The sequence below is a fragment of the Coturnix japonica genome, chromosome 2, assembly GCF_001577835.2.
Source record: "Coturnix japonica isolate 7356 chromosome 2, Coturnix japonica 2.1, whole genome shotgun sequence".
NCBI lineage: Eukaryota > Metazoa > Chordata > Aves > Galliformes > Phasianidae > Coturnix > Coturnix japonica.
Window position 1 is genome coordinate 54,663,320 of NC_029517.1, and position 27,726 is coordinate 54,691,045.

Consider the following 27,726-nt stretch of genomic DNA (forward strand, 5'->3'; position numbering starts at 1 on the left):
GACAATGCATACATTTTCTTTATTGCTGGACTTGTTTGTTTTTGAGTAAGTAGGCATAATTCCTTAAAGGCTGAGTTTTTTTAATAACAGTACATTTTCTCAGGTTTCTTTTTTTTTTCTTTTTTCTTTTCTCTGAATTAAAAGATACCTTTGATCAAAGTTTTGCCTTATATTACAGTATTTCTGTACAAAAATAGAAGTCCAAAATCAGCGTACTATCAGCTGATATTCCCCAATGTATTTACAGGGTACTGTCAAGAACCTTCATTAGGCAACCAGGTAGAACAGAGAACTCTATATTAAAGCAGTTGCACTGCACAACATTGCATTCTCTACTCAACTCTGAATGGCTCCGACATTTGAGAGTCCATGATTATAAGAGAGCAATGCCTTTAAAAGAAACTATTAAAAACTTAAGCTGAGGTTATGGAGTACTGGAACTGATAACTGTATTTCTGTATTAGGGTAGTCTATAAATATTCTCAGCTACATCTCTATAATACAGCAGATACAGAGCGCAGACTTCTGCTACTTATATGGTAATACATATTTGCAATAGTAAAATCAATGTAAGAAAAATTTGGATTTTACCTGTTAATAAAACTGCTTATAAAGTAACCATACAATTGTAACAACTATAATTCTGAACTATTAAAATGTACAGAAAGACTGTTTACACCATTGCACATACTTATTCCCTTTACTCTGAAAGACTTAGGAAATACAGAATAAAATTAGTCATATTTACCAACAGCTCAAATAGGCATGTGCAACGTGCACACCAGTGGAGGCAAGGGGAAACAAAATGTTGGCATCGCTCAGGAAGGCTGCCAGCAGCTCTCCAAAAAAATATACCTTGCTCTTCTTCCCTCCCTCTTCCCACATATATGCAGACCAGTAAGTTAGTGCAGAATGGATGAATACAACTTTGTTTTCAGTGTTCTGGAAGGGCAAAAAAAATTCCCCTTGATTTTTTTAATCAGCAATTTTAGGTCAATAAAAGGCAGGTTTAATGTCATAAGGCACTTATTACTGCTTGTGTTGCAGTGGATCAAGTCTTAAGGCATCCGTTACATCAACTGAAGGTAATACTGTGTTGGAAAGCTTTCAACGGGCCAGCAGTTCCAGTGTGTGGAACTGACAGTGACTATTTCAGCTGATTTTTCCCTCCTCACCCTGTGGTCTTTCTAAAAAGAAGGCTGGAAGGTATTTTCCTTGGAAATTCTAGTACTTGGTTAGCTTGTCTACAGACATGATGAGTATCACTAGGTCATCTTGAGGCCAAGCAGCAATATGTTCTGTTCAGGGCACAGCAGAACTGGTTTTGTTTTCACCTGGAGCTGCCCTGACTTCCATGGCTACTCACTGATCGAGAGGTGCTGTAACGTTTTTTCACAATCATACTGATGTAAGCTTTCATCAGCTTTGCAATGTCAACCACCTGCCAAAAGAAAAGAACATTGAGTCCTGAGTGAGGCAACCCTACACCAACAATATCAAACTGTTGAGCTTTCAACAGTCTTTTGCTGTTAAATAGAAATGCTCACTATTTCTATCCATCTCACTATGTCTCTTCCTTTTAGCTTTACAGGGATCCCTAAAAAACCTGGTAATGTTTGCAGCACATTCTTTAGTTACAAAGTAGTCTGACTATCAGAATAGGAAGATTACAGCAGTAAAAGAAAATGCCTTCTTGCTCTTACCTCGCTAGTCTCAAAAAGCAACTCTCTCTCATCCACCACGATCTTGTAGGTGTTGGCAAGAGGTGCACCGAAGGACAAGATATGTTCATACTGAAACACTTCCAGAGGCCTTCCTTCCCCACGTTTGTAGACAGAAACTGCATCAGCGCTGACTCCGAGCCACAACTCTTGTGGGAATCCCCCTTCTTTGCACTAGAGGAAAGAATTTAAAAGTGAAGGTAACAGAGGGAGCCATTCTGCACTTACTGTTAATGTTCTTGTCTATATATGTTTTGGGGAAAAAAACACGGTGTATTGCTAGTCCATCTTTGAATGCAGTGTTCTATGCTTCTCCTAAGCTTGCACCGAACCTATACAGCCTCTGTCCCATAAAATACTCACCTGTTTTATGGTAAGTAGTGGATTTAAATGGCTACAATGCATGCTAGCTGGACTATGCTTTTAATATGTAACATTTGATTATATCAGCTGTCTGAGCATTGTGATACGGTCTTTATGTTTTCAAAACTGTAATGAAATCAGAAACCATACAGTATAAGCTGTATTTTGAGAGTTCAAAAGGTTTTACTCACCTCTACATCAAACAGTGTTGACCCATAGCCAGGCCATTCCTTAATCAAGGCCATATACTTTGCCATAGCCTGCTCCTGGTTCATCCTCTGCAGCTTTTTCCATTTGTCAATAATACTAGTCCTGGAAGCTGAGATTTCCTCTTTGACCCACATGTCTAACATCTGATCCTCCTCAACCTTCTGTTTGCTGATGGAGCCACTGCGAAAACTCCTCCGCAGAGTTCCTTCAAGAAAGCTGGCTCGTTTCTTCTCAGCCTTCTCTGTTGCAGTGAATGTTTTGGTAGACTGCGTAATCCGAGACTTCAACTTCTGCAAGGGATAGACTTCCTCCAGGTCTGGTATGGTGGTATGCAGAGTGTAATCTCCCTGAAGGTACTGGAGACGCAAAGCTGCAAGGACCTGGAGAGTTTCTTCAGGAGCAGGATAGTGTCCTCTAATCACTGCTTCGTGAGCCTAATGAGGGGAACAGATATAGCTTTTCATGCACAAAGTCTCTAAAAAGACTGAGAGAGAAACAGGATGTAGACTATGTGCAAAGCAAACCCTGGGTCTGAAATGAATAATCCATCACATCAATCGGGTGTGGTAAATTCTCATGCCAAATTTGTTCAGCTGGGTTTAACAGATGAACTGCAAGGCAACTGATGATCTTGCTCAAGGGGAATTTGCAGTTACTATCACAGCTCTTTGAAAACCCAATTGTGTAAGAACAGCTGGATTACTAAAAAGGAAAAGAATGTGTAAAGGGGAGAAAATCAGGATCAAAATGCTTATCTGGAATGTCATCTATGTACCTATACATTAGGAAGAAATGGGTATCCAGTTTTACTTACTTGCATTTAACAATCTGACTGTGAAACAGATGTTCCCAGCCAAACGAGAAAAGCCTTACCACAACTTTGTAATAAACATGACTGAGGGAAAACAGTACATTTCTAAATTAATAATAAAATTAATAAAATATGTATGTTATTGCAGTCTGTAGCATAAGGACTGTGATGCACAGGATGGCCCAGGTTGGAATGGACCTCAAGTATCATGAATCTCCAACCCCCCTGCCACATGCAGGACACCAACCTCCACATGTAATACTAGACCAGGCTGCCCAGGGCCCCATCCAACCTGGCCTTGAACACCACCAAGGATGGAGCATCCACAGCCTCTGTGGGCAGCCTGTTCCAGCACCTCACACTCTCATAGTAAAGAACTTCCCCCTGACATCCAACCTAAATCTTCCCCCTTTGAATTCCCTCTGTGATTCTGAACCAAGACTCAAATCCTGGATTTTTGCACAACCAATTTAATCTTTTGGAAATTCAAGGTGGATCAGTTATGTCACCATAATCTGACGCTGCTTGAGAAACACATTGAGTTAAACAAGACGCTCAGCCAGAACATTCTCTGTGGTGACTCCATCTCTTGCTTCTTCATTCTCTTAAAAGTACCTCAAAATAGAACCTATCTCCTTACCTGCTCAAACATGAAGGCAAATTCAACGCTATCTTTTGGGACATTTTCTGTGTCCAGGAAGCAGTAGAGTTTGAAGTAGAATTTCCAGTGCATCTCCCCAGTTTCAGCGGTGGCAGCAAGCCTACTCATGTGTGTGGAAAAGGAAAGAGAGATCAGATATTTGTAGTCAAACTACTTTCTAAACTGACACCTGAACAATCTAAGCACTAGCTGAATTTTACTTTCTCACCCCTAGTATCAATCTGGTATTGTTGACAACAGTTACTTCTTTTCATCAGTATACCTCACTCCTGGGATCCGGAGATCTATTTATCTATATATATTTGGAGACTAAGGAATCCCCTATTAAGGAATTACAAATGTTGATTCAGTTCTCAGTCAACTGCCTCTAACACAAATTCTTTTTACTCTCTTCTATTTGTGACTCAACCAACTGTTGATAAAAGCAACATTCTTAAGTTCTGTTAAAAATGTGATTGCTCATTTTATACTGCCATGCATATAGTGTAAGGGATGACAAACAGGCCTGTACCACATTTTCTTACTGCAACACTATAGTAGTTTAAATTTCACTGGTAAGAAAACTGTTATGATCCATCCTGTGGTGACTTCCATTTGAAGTCATGCACTGGTACTCAGAATGGCAATGACTGCCTGGAGTTTAGTTCCCCCAAAATTGAGACAGCTGCAATTTTAGTAATGATAGAAAATTTTGTGGTATTGGAAAGGAAAATGTGGAAATAATAAGGAGAACCATTATTCTACTGGTGTCAAGATTGAGGAAAATCAAACTCAAGTAAATCAGCAGCTCATTAATCTGTAAAAAACACAAAACAAACCAAAACAGAAATAAAGATGCTTTTGTTCCACAAATAGGCATGTGTGTAATTCAGCTGTGTCATCACAAACAAGCAAGGAAAGAGATAATTCAGCATTACTGTCACTGTAAATGTATTAACTGCAACTTATTAGAATAGTGAGAGAAAAGGAAGCACACTCACTTTTCAAACTTCGCCAAGACATCAGCCACAATGGTTCTGCTTTCAATTGCTTTATCAGTAGTTCCATTGTATTCAAACAAAGCAAACATATTTCTGCTGTCCTCCATGGCCAAACCACGAATTAACTTTTCAACCACCTAATGAAAAACAGCATGGAAAGGTGGTGCCGCAGAGGCAAGACAAACAAATAGGAGAAAATTCAGAGTTCAGTTTTCCATTAAGCTAAAAATGCTCCTCAGATATTCTCATTATCACAATTACTAGTTGCCAAATTCTAATTCAGCTTTTATCCTAAGCAAGGATGATTATTTTAGAGCATGTATGTGCTATCACCTGGCCAGATATAACCACTGTATTTCAACAACTCAGATTCAGCGGTCCACCTTCAGCAAGCAATATGGCTCTGTGCCCTCGCAACTGGTGGAGACACCCCCAGTGCTTCTGAAGTTTACTGCTGCTACTGGCTGGAACTGTCATGTAAAGAGAAACTGGTTGTGTGCCACAGCTGTTCTGTCACCTCTTCTCACCTCTCCAGCTGTAGTGTGCGAGTTGATTGTAATCTTACAGGAGCCACCACCATGGCAATAAACTGTAGATGTCATTTCCTGTCTGCTGATCAAAGCTTCTATTTCATCCCGTGATGGCACAAACTCTCTGCATTTGGTTTTCTTCAGAGACTCGTAAGTAAAAAGTGCATATTTCTCCATTTCAGTTCCTGGAAACTGGTCGCGAACTCTGCAAGACAAAGATTGATGTGAGCTGCCAGACTGTGACATAGAAAACTTAATTACTCGAGAACTGCTGAAACTGACAAAATACCCCTGTATTCTGTATGCTGTTTAATTGACACACTCAAAGGTTCATCTCACTGTCAAGCAAAGTGTTCTAATGTGGTTTACACTGTGGGAAAACGTACATGGTCATTTGGTTCTACAAACCTAATGCAAAGCAAAAACTCAACTGCCTTTGTATCAGTAACTGCAGGAACATAATAAAGGCTCAGATCTGACAGCAAGATCATAGTAATTATCCCGTTGTAATCAATGCCCCTTTTGTCAGTAACATGAATGTAAAGCGACTGACATATTCCAGTGATCTTACTTTGTTTGAAAGGTATGTTTAGAACTGAAGGTTTTTACAGGTATTTATAAAATAATTACATTTAGCAAAGTGATTTACAGAGTCCATGCTCTAGCACCAATACACACGACTTGAAATCAGTGAGAAGTTTTTTGCTGATAAACTGCCTGTAGTTGAAAGCTCCTCACCTTTTGAGATGGAACTTGAGATATTTGAGGATGCTGCGACTTGGCAGAAATGTGCAACTCATGCAGGTGAGTATTTGCCAGCTATACAGGTTCCCCATGCTCCCAGGGTTAGGCACTTTATTGGTCTGCTTGATGAGCTGACAGTAGAGCTCATCTCGAAGAGGTCGTAAATCATGTCCTGTTTGGAGAATACCTTGAATTATAGGGATGGGGTCAGACATAGACTCCAGCTGCTGTAAAGAGTTAAATATCTTGATTGCTTCATCTTGCAAAGTTGTGTATCCTTTGTCTTTCAGCACTACAAACAAAAAATGGGGAGAACAGTGTTTAGACTGAGAAATGAAAGAGCACTCAAAATCAGCATGGGAATTGTTCAGTGATATTCCACGGCCCTTATTATGCAGGACGTTTTCCATTTCAAATGCATGGTGCCAACTCATTCTATGAGCTGTTCTGCTACTGAGATTTGTTCTGAATTGCATGAACTACCATTTCGAAACTTCTGACAATTTAGCTTAAAATATATAACTTGCTTCATCAGACTGTTGGTTTTCTATGGAGAAACTTCCCTCCAGAGCAATCCACACTGCTGAGAGTGCACTGCTTTGTCACTGTCACAAGAAAGTGATAAGCTAATTAGATTGTAAGTGAGGTAAAGCATAAGGAAAGCGACAAAGATTCACAACACCATTTTTGTCTACTGCAGTAGAAGTTGAATTAAATCCAAACAATTCTAATAAAACAAGATCTCTGCTGTGAAACTGCAACTTTCTTTTCAAGTGCTGGAAAAGAAAGCGACTGGTTCTTGTACTGCAGATTATTCAGCACGGGCTCACAACTTTCAAAACATACTTAAAATCACCGTGCAGTACTTGGGTTTAAGGGGTGGAAGAGATCACTCTGATGTCTGAATCAATTAGGCCTACTGGACATCAAAGCACAGAACTGTACAGACATATCTTACAAGTATTAAGCTTCTAATCAGCCACTATACTGTTACGGAAAGTAAACAGAACTCAGCTGTAAGTCAAGGCACCAACTGAGCATCAGTCTATCTGTGGAACTCCATTTACAAAATGGAAGACTTTGGAAAGACTTCTACCTCAGAGGAAGCTTGCCTACTCTGTCCATGGGGAATAGAGAACAACCGTGCTGTGCTTGTGCATAGGACTAGCAGCTAGAGTGACAAGAATAGAGCAGTGCCTTGCCACTGGACAAGAGGAAGAAGGGAAAAAGAAGGGAAAAGCTTCTAAGGTTTTAATACTCCTTGTCATTTGAGCAGCAAGATATCATTTGAGTTATCAGGAAGTACCTTAGCTTTTAATCAGTTGTCAACCTCCCACCCACCTCCCAGAGACGAAGCTTCTGATCTGAGTCAGACCTTGTTTAATACACAATTGCAACATAAGTAAATACACTTAAGGACATTAAATTCATAATTATCAATAGCTGTGAACAACTCATTTAAAACAGTCTTCTAAGTTAGTGACTGAACAGGGGATATTTAAAGACATGGCTACACTTGTTTCAGGAGTAAACAAACCACTGCTTTTTCAAATCATTTTCGCTCACATCTTTTGTCACATAAGTAATACTTCCCACCACAGCTGATGAGCCTTACACTTGTTCTGAATTGAAAGCTGAGCAATTCCCTTCACAGGGTATGAAACAATGAAGATTTGAGAGGGATTTCAGGAGACTGAATGAACTGGGCTTAGTTCTGTATTTCAGTGCCAGGCTTTCAAACTGTCTTCTCAGTTGCAAAGGTGAGAATAACAAATCAGCATTACGGCAGCAACAGCAATCCTCCTTTTTGTAACACCCCTCTAGGAGCACCACAAACCCATGGTTCTGTGTTAGATAAACTGCTGTTCTCTACCTTCTGTAAGAGAACATGGAAACCTTTTTTTCATTGGAAAATATATTTTGCCTACCATTATTGTAATATAGTCACAGACTGAAAATTCATGTCCTACTTACCCATCTTTCATAAGGAAAAGTATGACTGAAAAACTTACAGTTTAGATTGATGTCCCCGTATGGCAGCGGCAGTAATGGCGAGTGCAGTGGATGATGAGTATAACGGAGAATGGGGTTTCTCTTATAGATCTGCTCAACCACATCAGCGTTCAGGCAGTTCTCCTATTGAGGTAAGAAAAGAAGGCGTTTGGGTCCAGCATTAACAGTGATGCAGTGCTTTGTGCCTTTAGGCTCTCTGTGAAAAGATTAGTTATCTGTATAACCAGTGTTTGCTGGTAGTAATTCAGCTGTGGCTGCTGCGGCACTCTGTAGGCTATGGATGCTCACTGTCTCCTAACCTCAGTACTTGCAAAAGCTTACTTTATCTATGCAATTAAAAACTAACCACGGTAGAAGCTGCAGGAGAGAAAACGAAAGCTTCATGGAGTTTCTGGAAGTGCATTTTCATTTTATAGTTGTCTTACTCCAGTATCTCATGACTGGAGTGATATCAAGATTTCAGTCATCACTTTTTATTTATAATTATTTTATACAGCAAAACTGATTGGCCTTTTCAATTGTAATCTACAAGAACTGTCATAAACCAGGCAGTCTAGAAAAACAGCTGTTGTAAACCTGATGCACTCATTCTGACATCTAAATACTGTTCTTTCTTAGCCCAGGTCTGACAAATGTGTAACCACCATCTTCTGTCAGTCCTGAACTTCCACATGTTTCTACTGCTCTGAAGAACAGCCTTCACAGACCTGAAATTTAGACCTGATAGTTTCTCTCCACAGGGGGAGACTCTCACTAAGGGAAAAGTTTAACACTTTTCTGCTTTATTATCACATCTTGAAAAGCAACAAGAAAAACAAGAGATGTCTTTTCCCCACCCACACCCGTTCATTCCTACCTTAATATCCTGAATTAGTTGCTGAGTCGGGGTATCAATTGGCGCTTTTGTGTCTATCACATTCTGGATGGCACTTGACCAGCGGGTTGCTTCATTAAGTAATTTGGTATAGAGGCGGTAGCAATGTTTGCGTCCATATACAGTTACATTCCAGTAGCCTAGGACAACAATACGAAATATTAATCAAAACTACCACAACTTCTACCTGAAAACAGGTGTAGTCCCATCGGCACCGAGTGCTGGATTGTGTTGGCAGCTTTTCAGAGACAAAGAACTTGTAAGTAAGTCATTAATTTAATACAGATGAAGTGCCAACTATGACAAGAAGAGCATTTCAAAACCAGTTGCCTCTCTGTATCATTCTATAGGCTTTTAAAATTTTTTTTATTATTATTATTATTATTTTTATGAAGCAGATTCAATTAAAGAAAATCCATTTCATCTTTCACTAGCAAAATCCCCTTTGAAGTGTCGGTGACCCCAGTGAGATTACATAGGGCTGTCAACAGTCGCTTCTCATTTGCAAACAGCCACGTCTGAGCCGAAAACCAGTTCTGAAAATGCACTGGGGAGCTGACTTGGGTGTAGCACATAGGTTAGCACATCCTTTCGCTTGCTCCACCAATGTACCTCAGCATACAGCACAATGTATGAGGAGAGTGCTCCCCATTTGCCTTTCTCCAAGTATCTGATGTGTAAGCGTAAGAGTTCAAGCTAACATAGCAATAGTGCTTGTCTGTGATAACCTGAATGTTGGTGAGTGCCACTTTTACTGCTGTGTATATATGTTATATGTGTATATATGTGTATATATGTGTTATAACTTTGGTGTTTTGCCCATTAAGTCCTTGTAAAATCCCTCAGTGACTCAGGAACTTGATTATTCAAACTGCAACTGTAATAATCCACTGAAAATGTTCTTGGACAGGGTTTGTTGCATTACAAGGTAGGTAGGACAGAAGGTAACAAAGCACATTTGAACCAGAGCATACAATTACCCGTCTCTTTGAAGATTTTTTCATCAGGTGGGACCACTGAACAGAGGCTGTTTAGGACCAGCGTACCCAATTTCAAGGCATTTTTTTCAGAGCTCTTGTAGTAGTCCAAAGAATTGTGTGTCAAAACAAACCAGCGCTTCTTTAGTTTTAATGAAGACATCTTTGGGTTGTTTTTTACTTCCTTGTGCAGCCATCCTGTGAAAAATACAATTAAAAGGAAAACACATCGGATAAAATCAAGTTGCTAAAAGTTAGCTGCATACTTTTAACAATGAAAGCATGATATGAATTGTTTAGCTAGTATATTAAACGACTTTGAGTAGGATTATCAGATGGTTGCATGACGAAAACACTGTATTATATCCACATGAAAATGTTTCAACTTTGGCATACAACAGAATAATTCTTTTGTTGACTCACAAAACTGATTTTGTTCTCATTACAGTGATTTCTTACTTGGATCATCAAGAGTACAACTTCAGCTGCATTAATTTGTGAGTATAGTCCCCCGTGCAAAGATGAGGCTCCAGAACTACCATGCTGTGCTTGCATACTACAAAGACCATACAGGGGGAACAATCTCCTTTTTGGTTAATGGCTTTTGTGGACTTCATTCAACTTGGTTCTTACCCCTCACAATGAATTCTTGTCCTTCCACTCTCGTGTCCCCCTTTGACCTCTGCAGCAGAGTTATCCAGTGATGCATCTCTTCAGGTGTGTCAGCATTACAGTGAAGGACACGATTAGCGGTAATGATCACAAAGGAGTTGGGTCTATGAAAATAAACAAAGATCAGTAACACCTTTACAGTCAATACACTGTTTAACCCACTTGCTGTCAGCATAAACACCACTTATCCTGTACAGATAAACACTGTCCATCTCTGTAACATTTATTTCAACACCACTATGGCTAAAAATATCATGCATTTAAAAAGACACAATTACTTCAGATTCACACCAAAGTGCCATGGCAGAAGAGTTTAAATTAAATTGCAACTTGTCATATCTCAAATCCAGTGTGAGAAAACCCCCAGTCTTTAATCAGCTTTTGATCATAATCAGAACTTTATTTCAGGGTCAGATTTATTTAGAGTATCTGCTTCAGTAGTTCCATTAGCCAAAACCAACTGCAGTTTATAAAGCTCTATAGTGAAACAGCATGTGTACACGGACTCCTTTATTTTTAATGCAGTGCAACCCAATTTGCAGACAGTACAATCTATTTTTAATGAGAGTTTGGCTTTTATTCAATCCTACACAGGATTCAGTGAAGCATGAAGAACTAGCCCGAGCAAAGTGTGCTGATGGCTCTCTGGATTAGAGGGGCAGGTTTTTCAGCCTACAAACACTCACTTTAACCCTTTACCAGCATTTCTTTTCATCACCGAATCACAGAGTTCGGAAGAGACCTTTGGATGTCACTTGGTCCAACTCCTCTGCTCAGGCAGGGACACCCAGAGCAGGTTGCCCAGAACCACATCCATCAACTTCCTAAGAGCTGGATCATATGTAGAAAATGGGAATGATGCAGCCTGGGCTGCCCTATGCACAAGAAAAGCATAAATCTTTATTTATTGTCCTGGTGAGATGGTAATTGGGTAGAATTTAGAACCAATTAGGACTGTTTGTGGGATTGGTTCATGTAAGTACGATGGCACTGTCCAAAACCAATGTGCTTTTTAAAGGCCAGGTGAAGGTCAGTATAAAGTAAATAAAATAATTAGGAGGTAAAACTAGAATACTGGTTGAAGAGAGATTATAATAAATCAAGTAATGTGAAATGTGTGTAAATAAGTTATAACGATGCAAATAGAGAAAACTAGAAAGAAGGAATATCTTTGAATACTTTAGTAGTATTTAATATTTAATATACTTTAATAAAGCCAGAGAAAACGTGTTGTCTGTGGGTAGCACTCAGCAGTGTGACAGAAGCGGGTAAGGAGAGACCAGAACTTAATGTTTTGGTCACGGTCACTTTGGTGCTGCAGTGCTAAATTATTCACAAGTGGTGGATGAGGAAACACACAGAGATGTGAACTGCACAGAGTAATTGTGCTGATCCTAGAGGAGGAGTCAGCTTTAGACTGAGCTATGAGAAGCACACTTTAGAAGGCTGCTTAATGTGATTCCAAAAGAGATGCAATAGCAAGAGACATGAAAAATGATAGAGCTAAGGTATAAACTAAAGTAGATCAAGCTATCAAATGAGGTTACAACCAACAGGAGCCAACCTTCCAGGCTCTTCCTTTTGGGAAAATGAAAGAAGCCCCATTTTGGGGCTTCTTTCTGAATACAGATTCAAGAGCTCCTTGCTCAGCTTCTTTTTTTACTCATTTGCAATGAGAGGACTGGAATGAAATGTTACAGTGCAAATAATATACTTCATAGCCAGTAATCCTGTAACCCAAGCCACACTGTGAACTCAGATTACTTTTTATCTCTACCCTGTTGCTAGTTTGAGAACTAAGAATGCCCTGGTTGTTCTTTTTCAGTCTGTTTGTTTTCTAGTGCTGCATTACCTTGCTTGTTACAGAAGAGAATTTTATTCTAGAAAATTGTTCTCATCCATGTAGAATACAGCATTCTTGCAAAGGAAGGCGAACTGTAAGATGTTAAAAAGAATTTTCTGCCTACCTCATTGCTATTGTTTAGTCTGGAGAAGAGGAGGCTCAGGGGAGACCTCATTGCACTCTACAGCCTCCTGAAGGGAGGTTGTGATGAGGAGGGGCTTGGCCTCTTCTCCCAGGCAACAAACAGGACCCGAGGAGATGGCCGCAAGTTGTACCAGAGGAGGTTTAGATTAGACATAAGGAAAAACTTTTTCTCTCAGAGAGTGGTCAGGCATTGGAATGGCTGCCCAGGGAGGTGGTGGAGTCACTGTCCCTGGCAGTGTTCAAGAGGTGTCTGGAAGAGGAGCTACAAGATATGGTTTAGTGGCTGTGGTAGTAATGGGAGGATGGGAGAATGGCTGGACTGGATGGTCCTGTAGGTCCTTTCCAACTTTGTGATTCTATGACTGGAATCAAAATCAATTTTGTTTTTCAGTTGTGTTACTTGCGTTAACTGAATGAAATACTGAATCCTCTGCTTTTGGACCACCTTGGTAGAAAAACTGCTGAACATATGAAGCAATGCCAGTGAAGTAAGTGAAGCCCCCACAAAAACACCATTCTTACCTTTCCTGTTTCAACACAGTTTGATACTATCAAAAGGTAGACAATAATGAATCATTTTAATTCATGGTTGTTCAGCAGAATATATAGACCAGAGTATAAAGCACCTGATTTTGACTAGAGAAAGGAGAAGAAGAAAGGAAGGCACTAGGCATGATTCTGACTTACTTACCTATCTGGATTGTCAGCGGCACAGACAGAATCAATTAGTCCTACATCGAGTGTACCCTATAAACAAATATCCAAGCAGAAAAGAAGGAAGACATTTACTATTACATTACTCACAGCACTTTACTCAAAGACATGTGAAAGAAACAGCAGCCTCGATCAAGCAAAATGAGCTGCAGATTTGGGCATCAGTTTCTCCTAACTGTTTAAGTGAAGGGAAGACTTGAAGACTCAGATTGAATAAAAGATTATCTCCAGTTAAGCCAGAGGCAGCTCAGAAACTGCTCTTCCTCTTCTACGTTTCCAAATCTGCCTGAAGTTTTGTCCTAAAAGTGCCATACAATATCAATGGCATCCTTCTACAGAAGTTTTATTTCTTTTGCCTGAGAGTAGAGTCCAAATTTATTACCTAAATCATGAATTTGTAAAGAATGACAAATGCAGGACCAAAGTAATCTCACATTTCTTTACCCTTTGTTTTTTATTTGCTCATTAACTGTATCTTTACAAGGCTTCAAACTCAACTGTACACTGTGATGTGGCAAATAACTGGACCATAGATAAAAAAGAAACCAATGCTCATTTGTCATTGAGGTGAATGACAGGAATGGGGAGGGAAATCAGCCTCTCCTGCTGTACAGGTACAGGGCCTGTGACATGGAGCCTCTAGCCGGTGTCCCGGCTATCACTACATTTAAGGAAATGCAGGTGGTGACTCTCAGGAGCTGCAGCCACCAGTGTCCCTTGCTTTCTGAAAATATTTGCTCTGTAAAGTTCTTCAGATGTTGACTTACCACAGCATTTTGTGGATTTGCCTGTTCATCATGCATCTCCCGGATCTCTTGCTCAGTGGATGCATGGACTTGACTCAGAACACTAAACCACTGGCTGTGGAGAGAAAGGCAGCAGTGTAAGAACCACATCCCTTGTGCACAAACCTTTTGTCACCTTTGTTCTGCAGAGATCAAGCAGGTTCTGCTGGTTTTTAAAATTGCTTAAGATTCCTTTTGTCAATATGCACACAAGCACAGCAAATCTTTATGTCAGTTCAGGTACTACTGGATACTAACAAGCCCCTCCAGATTTCCCATTCAAATTCACGTTGTACCCTTCCTCCCGAAGACAAGTACCCTGTATAAGATGTGGCATTTCTAGAAAACTGGCACCGAGTACACTGAAACATCTGAGTGTTAAGAAAGTGTTAGTAACACATTCTACATATTTCATCTGGGAAAGAAAACCCAACCACAGCCAGCTACATACAAAGCCTTCCATGGAAAATCCAACCTTCAGATTATAAATTCGGCTACACTGATAGCGTGACAACTTGCACAATAGTTACAGCAATACCTCTGCAACAGCCAAGAGGACAGCGTGTCCCACCGCAGTTCAGAGAGGGAAAAGAATAGAAACCCCAAGAACCACCTCTACAGTTTTTTGTTCCCAATGGAGCATTGGAAAATCCAGCAGCTGGAAGAACCCATGCGGTTGAACCACAGCCAATTTGCACCGCTCCAGTAGCCTTATATTTCCACAAGAGGAAAACTGGGAGAGAGGTTTCCACTACTCTGGCCTCGGTGCTGAGCAGCAGTTGCAGAGGGATTTAATTCCAACCACACCTTCTGCTTCTGGGAAATCTCTACCATTCTGGCATTTGCATACGATAAAGCTCAACTGCTCTAAGCAATTCCACTGAAAGAAATTTGAGGGCAGAGCTTGACTTGTTCAGCAGGTTCCTGAATGCCATTGTTTGAGATATGAATTTGCCATTCTAATGAAAATTACCTGAGGCTGAGTTTTCAAAGGACTGAAAAGTCCAACCTTTAAAACTAAGACCTCACTTCTGTGCTCAGGGTTCACCACCACCAGGTTGAGAGAACAAATGCAAAACTAATGGGTTTAAATGTAAAACTATCTGCCATTGTTTGTAGTCAAAGAATTATGCCTATGAAATTGAAAAGCTGCCTCCTTAGCTCCAGAATTCAGAAGCCAACTGCTTTCCATTATGTAGACATCTGAACTGCTAAAATTGCTTGACAAAATCTGTGTAGCCTGTCAAAAGGTACCACTGTTGCCATTATCATCCCAAGTCCTTTCCAACAGGTTATGTTTTCATTAGGAACAACACAAGGTACAAAGAAAAAGGAAGATTCAGAGTGCCTGACCATAAGAGAAAAGATGATAATGTTTTTAGTTTTGATTCAATTGTTAAGACTTGAAGATACACATAGAAAGGTTGTGTTTTATTACGCGAGAGACAAGGACACTGAAGACCCCCTCAAAAAGAGGAGAAGTTGTCTGAAGAGAAAGAACTACCAGTCAAATAAACTAAAAACTCATCCACCTGAAGATTCCCACAGATTAAATTCAGCTTTTCCTTTAGGCTCAGGAACTGCAAGTGTATTTAAATGTCAGTCTTCAAGTAAATGACAAAAAGGCTTTCATAGCACTGCATGCACAGTTAGTAATAATTTATTATCCAATTTTCAAGAACAATTCTTAGGTTTCCTAATGTCACTGTGTAATCTTTGTCTAAGCAATGAAAAATAAATCTATCACAGCACTTGGCAAAAAGACAAAGGCAGATTTTACTGTCCTTTTACATTCTTCCTCCCTTGGGACATCCCTTGGCTTTCAGTTGAGTAGTAGAACTACTCAGGACAAAGAGGAGGGTTTTGAAACAGTGGCTACCCCCTGAAACATTACTTCTCAAGTACACCATGATCGTGATTGAAAAAGTAATTCCTTTTAGGGAAGGACTCAGGTTTTTTCTTTTCCTTTCACGTGAACAAAAAGCTCCCTCTGATAATCATCTAACCCACGAGCAAAATAGTTTTTTTCAATAGCAGATCCAGAACTAACACAGCCCAATTTACTTCATTTTTAACACTGCCAAATGTTAACAAGGCTTTGAGTTGAGCCCATCTGGAAATCCTTGCACATCTCCCACATTAAAGTTTTCTAAGATCAATGAGAAAAAAAGAAAACACGGATGACATTGCTAAAACATAATTTAATCTAGCTGGTGTGTTATGTGTACTATACACAAAAATAGGGTGTAGTGTCTCCTCCTCCACACTTAGGAAAAGAGATTCATGACAACAGACACAAGTCTTCATTCTGGCAATTCTTTACTGATCCCTACAGAGCATTTACTGGAGAATGTACACGTGTATAATAGATGAGACTTTAGCTAATCTTTCCCTTTAAAACTTACTCACATCACACAAGAATCATAATGAGTGCTGAATTACTGTTCTAAGTGTGGTTTAAAGGCTGCTGAAAAATGAACCAATGACTGCCTTGTAAGCACTGCTGAATTTTTATTCAGGGCAATACGATACATGAAGGTATTCTAATTAAAAAATAAATAAATACAAAGCAACTTTCAAGGCTTCAAGAACAAAACTAGCTCAAGTAATGTTGGCAAAGGCATCCTGTGCTCAGCCCTTCGGGCAGCAACACAGTGGGTAATAAGATTTGATTACTAAGTTAACTTTATTCAAACGTTTGATTTTACAGGCAAGCATATTATTATCTAAAAACAAATAGTGTGGGGACTATTTTATTTTACTTTATTTATTTATTAGATATACACTAGAACTGATCTGACAAGTTAAGCTTGCTCCTCAACTAGCAGCTCTCCCCTACTATTTGATACGGTAGCAGCAAAAGTAAGATCCCTTTTTGAATTGGTAGAAAGGCCTACACTGTGGCATGCTCCTCTTGTTCATGAAAATGCATTCATCCTAAAATCTAATGATTCCACTGCAACTTTTATCTAAAAAATACTTAGGCTTTGCTTAGGTAAACAGATCTCAACTCTAAATGGTACCTTATTTCAGGCAACTGAGAGGAATCTTAAATATTGATTTAATCTACGCAGCTAAATGCAGCAAAATAATGCAAAAGAAAATCATTAAAAGCCAGTTACTGCTTCTCTTCTCTACATACAAATTGTATTTCCTAAGCTGTCTTAAAACAGAGAAAGCATGAGGCCAAGTTCTAGGGAAATTTTCACTGAGTCTGACTCACTGAGTCGGTAATATTCTGCTGTGAGATTTTCTTATATCAGCAGACCTTTGGAAAAAATGTTCAATGCAATGTGTTTAACACAGCCTGGCTATTTGGAGGTAGCAGGCTAATAAGGTGATAAGCATAAGTCAGAATGGCATGGAGGCTAAAAAGAAGAACAAAAAAGCCTGTTGATTTCCATACCTTGCATCCTCGGGAGACTCAGCAATCAAGTGATAGGTCCTATCACCCATTATTAGATCAATTCCATTTTCTTTGCCCGTATTATCAACAATCTCTCTGAAAAGAAGAAAATAACAAGGTCGTGCGTCAGACACTGTCAGCGCACTTTGGAAATGCTACTGTGCTGAGAGACTCACAGTCATTGGAAATAACAGCAATCAGAATTGTTGCATCTGATTAATTTGAGAAATCAGGCAGCATTTATACAGCAAACTATAACTGCTATGTTTTATGCCTATCTTCAAATAATCAAGATCTTATGAGTGTCATTACACAAAGTTGGCTACTCAGTTGCTGTAACCCAAACTAAAGAAAAAGCATTGGCAAACCAGGCAAAAATAACTGAATTCAGATGATGTTTGGAGTGTTTAAGGGAAAGCTCTCAAGGATTAAGAAATGCTGTTTTTCTGTATTGTTTTCCTTACTTTATCTTACTTCCTTTCTCTAACAGTGCCCAACGACTTCCTTGTTGTGTATTTTAAGTGAAGCAGCCTAATATTTATAAAATTGGACTGGGATGGCCAATGTGGAATGGTGAAATATATCTCACGTGGTATGAAAGGGATATACCCAGTGAGGATTAGAGTTACGTTGAAAAACCACTGCTTATTTCTCCTAACACACATAACTCTTGAAATACAAGTGCCCTTTCTTCCAGCTGTTTTATCTATAAATCATGGATTCAATTTTCAGTTCAAGTTAGGCTCAACAACAGTTATCTGACTATTTTAAAGGAATGCTCAGATAAGAGCTTCCCCAGGAAGCAGTTGATGAACTGATGCAATGCCAACAAAATTTGGTTTAAACACATTAGAAAAAGGAGTAAATACACATCATGGCAGATGGGACAGAAACAAATTCAGTTTCAACCAAAAACAATAGCGGTAGAAAATTCACTCTCTATTCGGAGTTACTTGAGAGCCAGCAGCGCATTAGTTTTACAAGAACAACTCAGGATGCTCGCTGAAACTACCTGTGCTGTCCTGCCTGAATCAGGTTCAACCAAGACTTCCAAATAAAAGATTAAACCACGCTTCCGATTTATTTCAAGTCCTCTATTAAACAAAGTAAAACACACAGCTGCAGTTTACAAGACGCTGAGTGGAATCAAGTGTTACAGCTGGTTCTATTTTGCTCTGCCAAGGAGGAAAGCTTACGTATCTTTACAAAGAAACAAGACTATCAAACATCAGTAAGCTCTAATTCTTAAATTAGATCCACTGAGTCATAAAACATGCTGACCATTTAAAAGTAAAAATACTATCCCTTAAAAAATGGATGCATGCTGTATACACCGCAGAATTTTAAGGCACGAGATTGTCAGCATGACAGAAATTGTTAAGTTCGATTTAGCAATTCTACATTTTTGAAATGCATTTATGCATCTTGAAGACCTTTACGTACCCTAATTATTTGAAACATGTAAAAAAATCATGAATGTATACCAAACATACAGCTTTGACCCATGCTAACTTAAATATATATTCATTGCCTATTAATTCCACACTCTCCATTTGTGTTTGCCTCCAGCTACAGACTTGGCAATGTGCCCTGAATTGCCTTGGGAATCGTTACAGACTAAGTAGGGCTTCTAGTCTGGGAGAAGGCACAGATGAGATCACTACAGCAGCAGCTTTCTGAAGCGCTTGGCGTTGGCTTAACTGCAGCACTCTGTGGACTTAAAAGAGAGCCAAGTAAGGACAACACTTGCTTTCAAGATCTTCATCAAACACACTCATGCTTCCATTTGTACAATTTGAAGGCAGAGCACTCAAGTGCATTCCCAGATAACTCCCAAGAAGTGTTCAGTAGGATAACATTTAGCATATAAACATAGGTAAACCTACTTTGCCATTCGGACATCAATAGAACCCTTTAGCTTTTCTTCACTGTCATTTTCGAAGTACATCAATCTGGACTGCCTGAGAACAAACCATCGTTTCTTCCAGTTCCTTCTGGAAAGAGTAGATGATCCACCCCCCTTTTTGTGAAGCCAACCCTGCTTAAGAGCTTCCTGCTTGGAGCGAAACCACAGGAAGGTCTCATCTTTCAGGACACACCAGCGTCGTTTCCATGTGTTTATTAAGCCACCTGGCAAAAAGGGATAGATGTGGGTTCATACATGGTTAAGACAAACGATTACATTATAAAACAGAAGCTGTGACCAAAACAACACTAGGAGATGCTGCCCAACAGTGCTGAAGCTGAAATGAGTCTCTGCTGCAAGACACAAAATGAAAGATCTAATTTTTATATACCCTTAAAGCTACTATATGGTTGGTAATCGAAAGGCTCTTAAAAAAACCCTCAACCAAACCAGTATATTCTTGTCATTCCTTATTGCTAACTATGTCAGAGGGTAAAAACCATGCCACTGATGACAGCATCCATTACTTTTCACCCATGCACCTGTTCATCCCTGTTCCTACTCCAACAAACTAAGTTATGCTAGTGATTGGTATGATACAGGATTCCACCTCGATCATAACTTTGTATTGATCATTAGAAGTTCAGTCCAAGAATCCTAACCAGAGAACTCGTATGTTCTTTTGTAGTTTCTTACGTCCCTTTACTATGCATAAAATGCCTTCTGTTCTTTCGGAACCCAAATGAAAGTTGACTGAAATCAGAAAAACTGGTTTGCAGCAGAGAACACTGTCCATGGTACAAGGTTTTGATAGCAGGATTAAGCTTTCTTCAAAATTTGTTACAGTTTGTCTTTGCAAGCTATTTTGCTATGTTTATATTGGATATTGCATTGTTTACGAGCTGGCAAAGATATAAAATGAAAAAGAGGCAGCCAAAAATTTTCAGTGTTTCTTTGCAGAGAGGAAAAACATCGCCAGATGTAAGGTACTGCAAGGAACCTCATCCGAGAGCAGCGTTCTCCAGACTTTTCCATCAGCCTTCCAAAATTCGGAAAATAGCTGAAGTCTACAGGAATTAATGTGCAAGGTTTATTAAATATTTCTGATTAGTTTGTATGCTTAACAAATTCTTGTTCACCCAGTACCTTTCATGTACAGAAAGCTGTGAAAGTAAGGCAGGCTAACACAGCTATAGACGGAATCCCTCCGGTAGGAAAGTTCATCATCTGTATCAAACCTGGAGTCAAAATCTTCTTCACTGTCTTCAAACTATGAGAGGAAGGAACAAGGGTAAAATGATTTCTCAGAAAACAGCTTAGAGAAAACAGGTTTAGAAGTCTTCAGCTAAAACGTTTTATGATGTATTGAATGGACACAATTTCTTTGGCTTTCATTACCTCAGATGTAGTAGGTATTTTAATGCTAACATCTTCCTTTTAAAGAAGTCAGCGTTGCTGAAATAAGTTTTCGCTTTCCCAGACACACGGTTTCACTGACGTATTTTGTGAGGGGTGGAAGAAATCGTATTCTTCCAAAAATATTAATGAGAGTAAACTGTCAATTCAGTAAACAGCACTGAAAAAGAGCCCTTCAATTAACTGCTTCAGTAATTCTACTATTTTCCGCCATCTGAAATTTACTCTTAATTTCAAATACATCTGACATCCCAGAGATTTCTGCAAGCAGTATACTCAACACTATTCTGACTCGCATGCAGAACTGAACCTGCCTTTTCCACAATCAGTTTCCCGTGATGCTACACAATCCTCCCACTGCAAATGGGCACGAATACCCAAATGTTGCTTATGGGTTGCATCCATGGCCATGCACTGAGTTCCTCATAAAATAATGTGCAGTTCTGCATTAAACCAGACAGAACCATACCCTTGTCTACCATACCCTTGAATTGCAACCAACACTTAACTATGCCCATATGCAGTGTAAATAAGTTGAATTTTACAATATAAGCATTTTTAAGAACAGCCACAGTGACTGCATGGTTGTACGATAGAAAAAGAAACCAGAAAGCATAAATCAATTATTAGGTAATACAAGGAATGATACTTACAGAAGACTGAGCTCCTTCAGAACTAAACCTGTATGCTCCAGAGCTATTGTATGTCCCCACTGAACACCGATAATCCGGTGACCACTGGCTACTGTGCGAATTAGAGAAGGTCACACTGCTACCAGAAGTAATAGCACCATCTTCGTAATCGTCTTGATCGTAATCATAGTCTCCATCTGGAGAAATAAGTTCCACAGAGTCTGGTGGTCTACATGATACATTTTCTGGCATGCAGTATGTAGATTCACCACTTGAAGAGTTGTGGAGACTGACTGTATCATGGGTAGGAGGTATAAGCATGGTGTCGCTAGCAGCAGGAATTGTTGGCACCACAGTATCATTCATATATGGATCCTCTTCTGAGGAATCATCGCTTGTTCTGATGCCACTGGTCCTCTGATCAGAATGGCCGTGCTCACTTGGATTGGGTGAATCCTTAAATGCATCATCATCAGCTTCAAAGCCCTCATCTACCTCCTCCTCAGGATATGGCTGGCTGAAGTTAAAATTGGGCTTTTCACTGCAGGCATTTCCAGTTTGTTCAGTGAGCTCAGCAGGATATCCACTGCCCACAGAGAGCGACCTCTCAATGTTTCGGACACATTCATCGATCTCAGCAAAGTTCAGAGATTCCAGGAACTCCTGGGCTGCTCGACAAGCTTCATCCTCAAGCCGCCTGAGTTCCTCGTCTCGGAGTTGCTGCAGCCTCTGTAACGAAGCCTCGGTCAAAGACAGCTCCTGCTGCTTCTTCACACGCTGCAGATCTTCAATTTCTTTTTCCAAACGCAAGATTTCTTCTACCTGTCTGCTTTCTTTCTGCCTCTCTACCTCTTGCTTCAGCTCCACTTCCTTCTGGGCTTTCTGAATGGCAGCCAGTTCCTGTTTCTTTCTCTCCTCTTCAGCCTACATTCAAAATAGAAGAAAATATAATACTGTCTCCTCAAAGCAAGACTATTTTGTAGTTCTTAAGCACTATACTCTGATCATGCTGTTCATTTAAAAGAACCCTTGTTCCTACATCGGAAAGAAAACGAAAGAAAAAGAAAACTGATTGCATTTACTCAGAGATACTGAAAAGCTCAAGAACATGCAGAAAGTTCTGTCTTGGCCAGAAATTCAATGAAGCATGAGGTGAAAGAAATTCCCATGCAAACAACTGTATCAAGTTTCCTTTGGTTTTATCTGCCAACTCAAAGTTCTGTTCAAATCCACAAATGTCTTTTATTTTTTTTTAATGGTTGGGTTGAGATACTCAAATAAACAGGATGGCTGCAAAGTATTAAGAATACCATTTACCTGCTGAGCAAGACGCTCTGCTTCTTGCCTTTGTCTTTCCCTAAAAGTGAGGGAAGAAAACAGTTAGAAAATCAAGCTCAACATATGATAATCAAATACCTGTGCTTGGACAATAGCTCAGTTTTCAATCATCTGCCACAAAAAGAAGACAGCCAAAAATAAGGTCACCAAGGACATGTTTGTGAGTATGTAAATACCACAGTCATTTATGCTTCTTTTTTTTAATCAGAAGAAGCAAAGAATTCTGAATTCGCTTGGCTTTACCTGCAAGAAAGTCTGTTCAGAGAAAAACCTAATATGGAATGGAGTGTGACACAAGGGAGCGTACTGCACCTTTCTTCTTCCTCTTTTCTTCTTTCTTCCTCTTGTCTCCTCTTCTCCTCTAGTCTTTCCCTGAAAACACGTCGAGCAAGCTGGCCTCGCCGCTGCTTCTGAAGAACTATGGCTGCCTTCTTCAGGCAAAGGAACCTTCTCCTACTTGAGAATGCTCTGTAGTTCTTCTGTATCACAACCACGTAGTATAGAACCTTTCTATACCTCTTTCTGGAGAGAAAAAAAAAGGGGGGGGAGGGGACAAAAAACATTACAAAATAATGTAAATTTATAAGGAAGCAAAGGATTAACAAGCAGTTGTGAGAAGTCCTACCATAGTGACCTGCAATAATGAGGCACAGTAGCGTAGCAGTTTATTTTTTCTGTCTCTGTGGTGGTTTCTCCATTCTAATTCACATTCCCTTCCCCAGGAAAGGAAAGAGATTCCCTCATTTCCATGACAGAGCAATCTGTATTTTCATTAAGGAAATGCACACTACCTGTCTTACATGTTCTTGTGCCCTTGACAAGAAAATGCTACCAAGTACAGCTCGTACATGTGTGTATGCATGCAGAGAAAATACTCACAGCTATCTATCCAACATCTCTGAAAAGAAAGATTATGCACGGGTAGCTCTGTCATTAAAAATGAATATAGTTTTTGAGTAACACATTAGTCAGACTATAAGGAGAAGACTGCATTATGCAAACAAGTTTCCTCAAACTGTCCTCAGCTGATTTGTAGAAAAAGCAGAGAAATGAACAGATGGGATGAGAAACTCCACCTAATACATAATGCAAGAGGCTAAGTAAACAAATGAAACATTAATCACTTACCTGATGCTCAGTTCTTAAAGAACCAAACTGACTAGTTCTATTTGCTCTCTCTTATCATGAAAAAGCAAAGATAAACATCCATAATTTGGGGGCTGCCCCATTAGGTAGGTACCATCCTGCTAGATTTTCTACCGCTTACTTCATGCCAAGATACCATTACAAGGATGGCTGACCTCCACTCTTCCCTACTGTCCTATTCATTACCTCGAAACAACTCTAACTCCGCTTTTTTTTTTTTCTTTTTTTCTTTTTTAAATTCATGTGTCTGCTAAGGATATCAGGTGTTATGTTCCAAAGCCACTTAGAGGATTTTGATGCCTGGTTCCTATAAAAAGTGAAAAATTGCATCCATGGGATTTTACTACCTGACAAGCACCCATTTGTCCAAAAGCTTTTTTACTGACATTCCCATCCGGTCACTTACCGGGCTGCGTAACCTAAGATGTGTGCTCGGATAATCATTGCTGCTTTGGTGACTTCCACCTCTCGCTGTTTCTCTAACTTGTGTTCCAAGGACTCTCGGAGAAAAACCTACACAAGAAAAATTCTGTCTTAAAATGCAGATAGATACAGATATTTAAAGGACATAGACACAGGACAGCCATGGTCACAGAGCCTTTCTGAGCAGTAAGCCTGAACTTTTGAATTCAGAGTGAAGTATGTCATTTCCTTAACAGAAAACATAATTATTTTAAAGGAAAATACCTGCAGATGATCTTCTGACTTTGGATTTAAGCAGGAAAAGATTGAGTATGCTAAATATAATTGATAGATTCATTACCAGGTGTTGCCATCAAAGAGTAACATGGGCCAAAAAGCTGTTGGATTTAGTACAAACATCCTGATTTCATAGAATCATAGCATGGCAGAGGCTGGAGGAGACCTCCTGGGCCCGTGCAGTCCAAGCCCTGCTCCAGCAAGGACACCCAGAGCAGGATAGTTGGGGAACAGAAAGATTGCCCTGGGAATTCAGCTGTTTTACATTACAAATAGAGCTTCCGTAATCATCAAATGTCACTGGTATAAACCAGCAGAAGTACACTGAAATGAGAGTGGTTCCGTATTCAGGCTGTCTGAATACTGACAGGCACAGATCTGCTGTCCTGGGTACATACCTGGGCCAGGTATCCCTCACAGCCAACCAGCATCCTGCAGACAGACTGCTTATGAGCTTACAGCTGGGCTTACATGCCAATGGACACATTCATCAGCTGGTTTTGTTTTGGCATTAGTTTGGTTGGTTGGTTTGAGTTTAGGGGGACAAAACTGATCATCACAAAACTGATGAAAGGCACAGTTCTGAGTTTTAAACGTGGTAGAAAGGGACTTGATTTTGCAACTAGTTACCAAACACTAAGGAACATACAGAGTCCCATGGAAATTCCCAGAGTTCCACTCTGCCTGAGATGCACTGGGCAGCTCTTTATATACCTAGTTTTATTCATGTATAAAATAGACTGTGAAGGAAAAAGCCTTTTCTTTCTCTTGGTGGGCAATCTTCCTTTGCTCTGCACATTTGCTTTAAAAACATCCCAAAATTCTGACTGAGAAAGGCATTCAGCTACTTCCTGAACCAAAATAGATGTTGAGCACATACTATGCACAGGCTAACACATTTTCCTGAGCAGGTGCAATGCAGCTTGTGATGTGAAAACAAGAAAATTTCACACTCAAGCTGAATCACTGCAATGTTGTTACTATTCCTCTTAAATCACAAAGTGCCCCATAGTATGCTCAGTCTGAAACCAATGCCCCCTTGTTCTCTTCAACAATAAGCTATTTATGAAGACTCTTAAAAATGCACACACGGCTCTGGGGGCAATTATCCCAGTCCCCAGTATGGGAGGTTACAACAGAGCTCTGGTTCCTGCTGAGATCCCGCCAAGCAGTTGCTTAAAACAATTTGGAGTCCTCATAGATGTTATTTTGCTAACACGCTAAAGCCATGCCCAGGGTTGGTGAATAAGTACTGCTGCATTTGCAATAAGGGGAACCAACATCTAGCTTTGTCTGCTATCACTGTATGATTGCAAGCCATAGTCTACAAAAATGGGTTGAATGCAACTTCAGTTGCAATCAGAATATCTCAGATTTTGTGTCCCAAAATAACTTTAAAACCATCAAATCATATTTCCCAGCATAATTTCTGACACATCTTACATGTGTCAAGGTATGCTGTTTGTAATCCACTCGCCAGTCCTTTGAACCACGTATTAATAGTCAGGAAATCTCAGATCCTGTGCTAAGGAACTTTCAAACTTGCAAAACGAGCATGTAGAAACAGCTGGATTGTTTTGTTACTCCAAGTTACACTCTTCTAATAAAAACAATGTGAAATTCTTTTAAAAAGAAACAAGTGACAGCAAGGTTCACACTGCCTGGCAGGACACATATAGAAGTCTAATGTACCTCTGAGAACTCCGAGACCAGGACAAGCAAGCACATGTGGAGCCCAGCTCTGCTGTACCAACACTGACTGCAGTCCCACTCTGTGACTTCACAGAATCACAGAATCACAGAATTGTAGGGGTTGGAAGGGACCTCTAGAGATCATCGAGTCCAACCCCCGTGCCAAAGCAGGCTCCCTACACCATGTCACACAGGTAGGCGTCCAGGCGGGTCTTGAATATCTCCAGAGAAGGAGACTCCACCACCGCCCTGGGCAGCCTGTTCCAGTGCTCCATCACCCTCACTGTAAAGAAGTTCTTGTGCACATTTGTGCGGAACTTCCTATGCTGTAGTTTCATCCCATTACCCCTAGTCCTGTCCCCACACACTACTGAAAAGAGACCAGACTCACCACTATGGCTCCCACACCTCAGGTATTTATAAACCTGGATCAAGTCCCCTCTCAGCCTTCTTTTCTCAAGGCTAAACAGACCCAGTTCCCTAAGTCTCTCCTCATAGGGGAGATGCTCCAGGCCCTTCACCATCTTAGTGGCCCTCTGCTGGACTCTTTCCAAGAGATCCCTGTCTTTTTTGTACTGTTCCCTGTCTGTGACTGGCAGGTGCCAGACAGGTGAGTTCACTGGAATGTAGAGAGCTCCTCATAGAACAGAGCACTGCCTCAAGGGCTGGGGGCTTGTCAGAATTCCAAAATCCAGCAACCATGTTCTACATTCTGATCCTCACCAGCGCTCCTGTCTGTGAGTCCACCCAAGCGGGCTCTTTCTCTATGAGTGAAATGTAGGTTCAAGTACCTCAGACAGCAAATTCCTTAGCACAACTACAAATTACTTACAGGAGTCCCTAGAGCATCAACAAACAAGCTCACCTTCCTTTAAGGCCAAATGTAATTACCATTACAACTACACTTCTGCAGTCAAAATCCCTTCAACCTGGTATAAGCAGTAGCCACAACACGTACAGACAGATTATTTTACCTTATTTTTTCCAAGCTGCCATTCAGTACTTGTGTTGTCATACAGACGAAGGAGGACGGCACATCTCTCATTTAAGTCTTCTGGCAGAGTTAAGTTTCTCATGAGAACTTTATACCTGGCAATCAAAAAATATTTATTGCTCCATTTAAGAGATATGTTCTATTTTAACTCTATTGTTTTAATATGTGATTTTTACATCGTTCCCTCTACATGAGAACGTTGACTGATATCCATGACTCACACCTGACGTGCCCGTTTCATCGCTTTTACCTTTTATAAAAGTCTTGGAAGGGCCTTCGGACTGGGAAGCCAGCCCTCCGAATCCTCACAGTCTCCAGCATCCCAGAGTATCGCAGTTGGTTGAGCACCACTGTCTGATCAAACTGATCTGGCATCTGAAACAAGCAAGTATTTGAAAAAATGTCTACTCAAAGCACTGGAAATGTTTTCACTTCTAAATAGCCAATAAATAAAT

The 27,726-nt window shown here is 40.1% G+C and overlaps 1 protein-coding gene across 1 annotated transcript in view; it reads right to left on the reverse strand.

Annotated features, from left to right (window-relative positions):
• The window catches only part of MYO10 (myosin X), a 144,844-nt gene continuing 117,118 nt past the window's right edge, over positions 1 to 27,726 (reverse strand). The window contains exons 20-41 of the mRNA XM_015854415.2: positions 27,522 to 27,646; positions 27,252 to 27,366; positions 24,293 to 24,399; positions 23,053 to 23,262; positions 22,720 to 22,759; positions 21,424 to 22,326; positions 20,501 to 20,624; positions 19,335 to 19,578; positions 17,449 to 17,544; positions 14,025 to 14,118; positions 13,235 to 13,290; positions 10,518 to 10,660; positions 9,888 to 10,082; positions 8,890 to 9,047; positions 8,033 to 8,156; positions 6,015 to 6,312; positions 5,274 to 5,481; positions 4,747 to 4,883; positions 3,746 to 3,866; positions 2,276 to 2,728; positions 1,704 to 1,895; positions 1 to 1,441 (exon numbers count right to left, since the gene is read on the reverse strand). Coding sequence (XP_015709901.1) covers positions 1,331 to 1,441; positions 1,704 to 1,895; positions 2,276 to 2,728; positions 3,746 to 3,866; positions 4,747 to 4,883; positions 5,274 to 5,481; positions 6,015 to 6,312; positions 8,033 to 8,156; positions 8,890 to 9,047; positions 9,888 to 10,082; positions 10,518 to 10,660; positions 13,235 to 13,290; positions 14,025 to 14,118; positions 17,449 to 17,544; positions 19,335 to 19,578; positions 20,501 to 20,624; positions 21,424 to 22,326; positions 22,720 to 22,759; positions 23,053 to 23,262; positions 24,293 to 24,399; positions 27,252 to 27,366; positions 27,522 to 27,646 — 4,254 coding nt within the window. The 3' untranslated portion in view covers positions 1 to 1,330. The remainder of the gene's footprint in view (positions 1,442 to 1,703; positions 1,896 to 2,275; positions 2,729 to 3,745; positions 3,867 to 4,746; positions 4,884 to 5,273; positions 5,482 to 6,014; positions 6,313 to 8,032; positions 8,157 to 8,889; positions 9,048 to 9,887; positions 10,083 to 10,517; positions 10,661 to 13,234; positions 13,291 to 14,024; positions 14,119 to 17,448; positions 17,545 to 19,334; positions 19,579 to 20,500; positions 20,625 to 21,423; positions 22,327 to 22,719; positions 22,760 to 23,052; positions 23,263 to 24,292; positions 24,400 to 27,251; positions 27,367 to 27,521; positions 27,647 to 27,726) is intronic.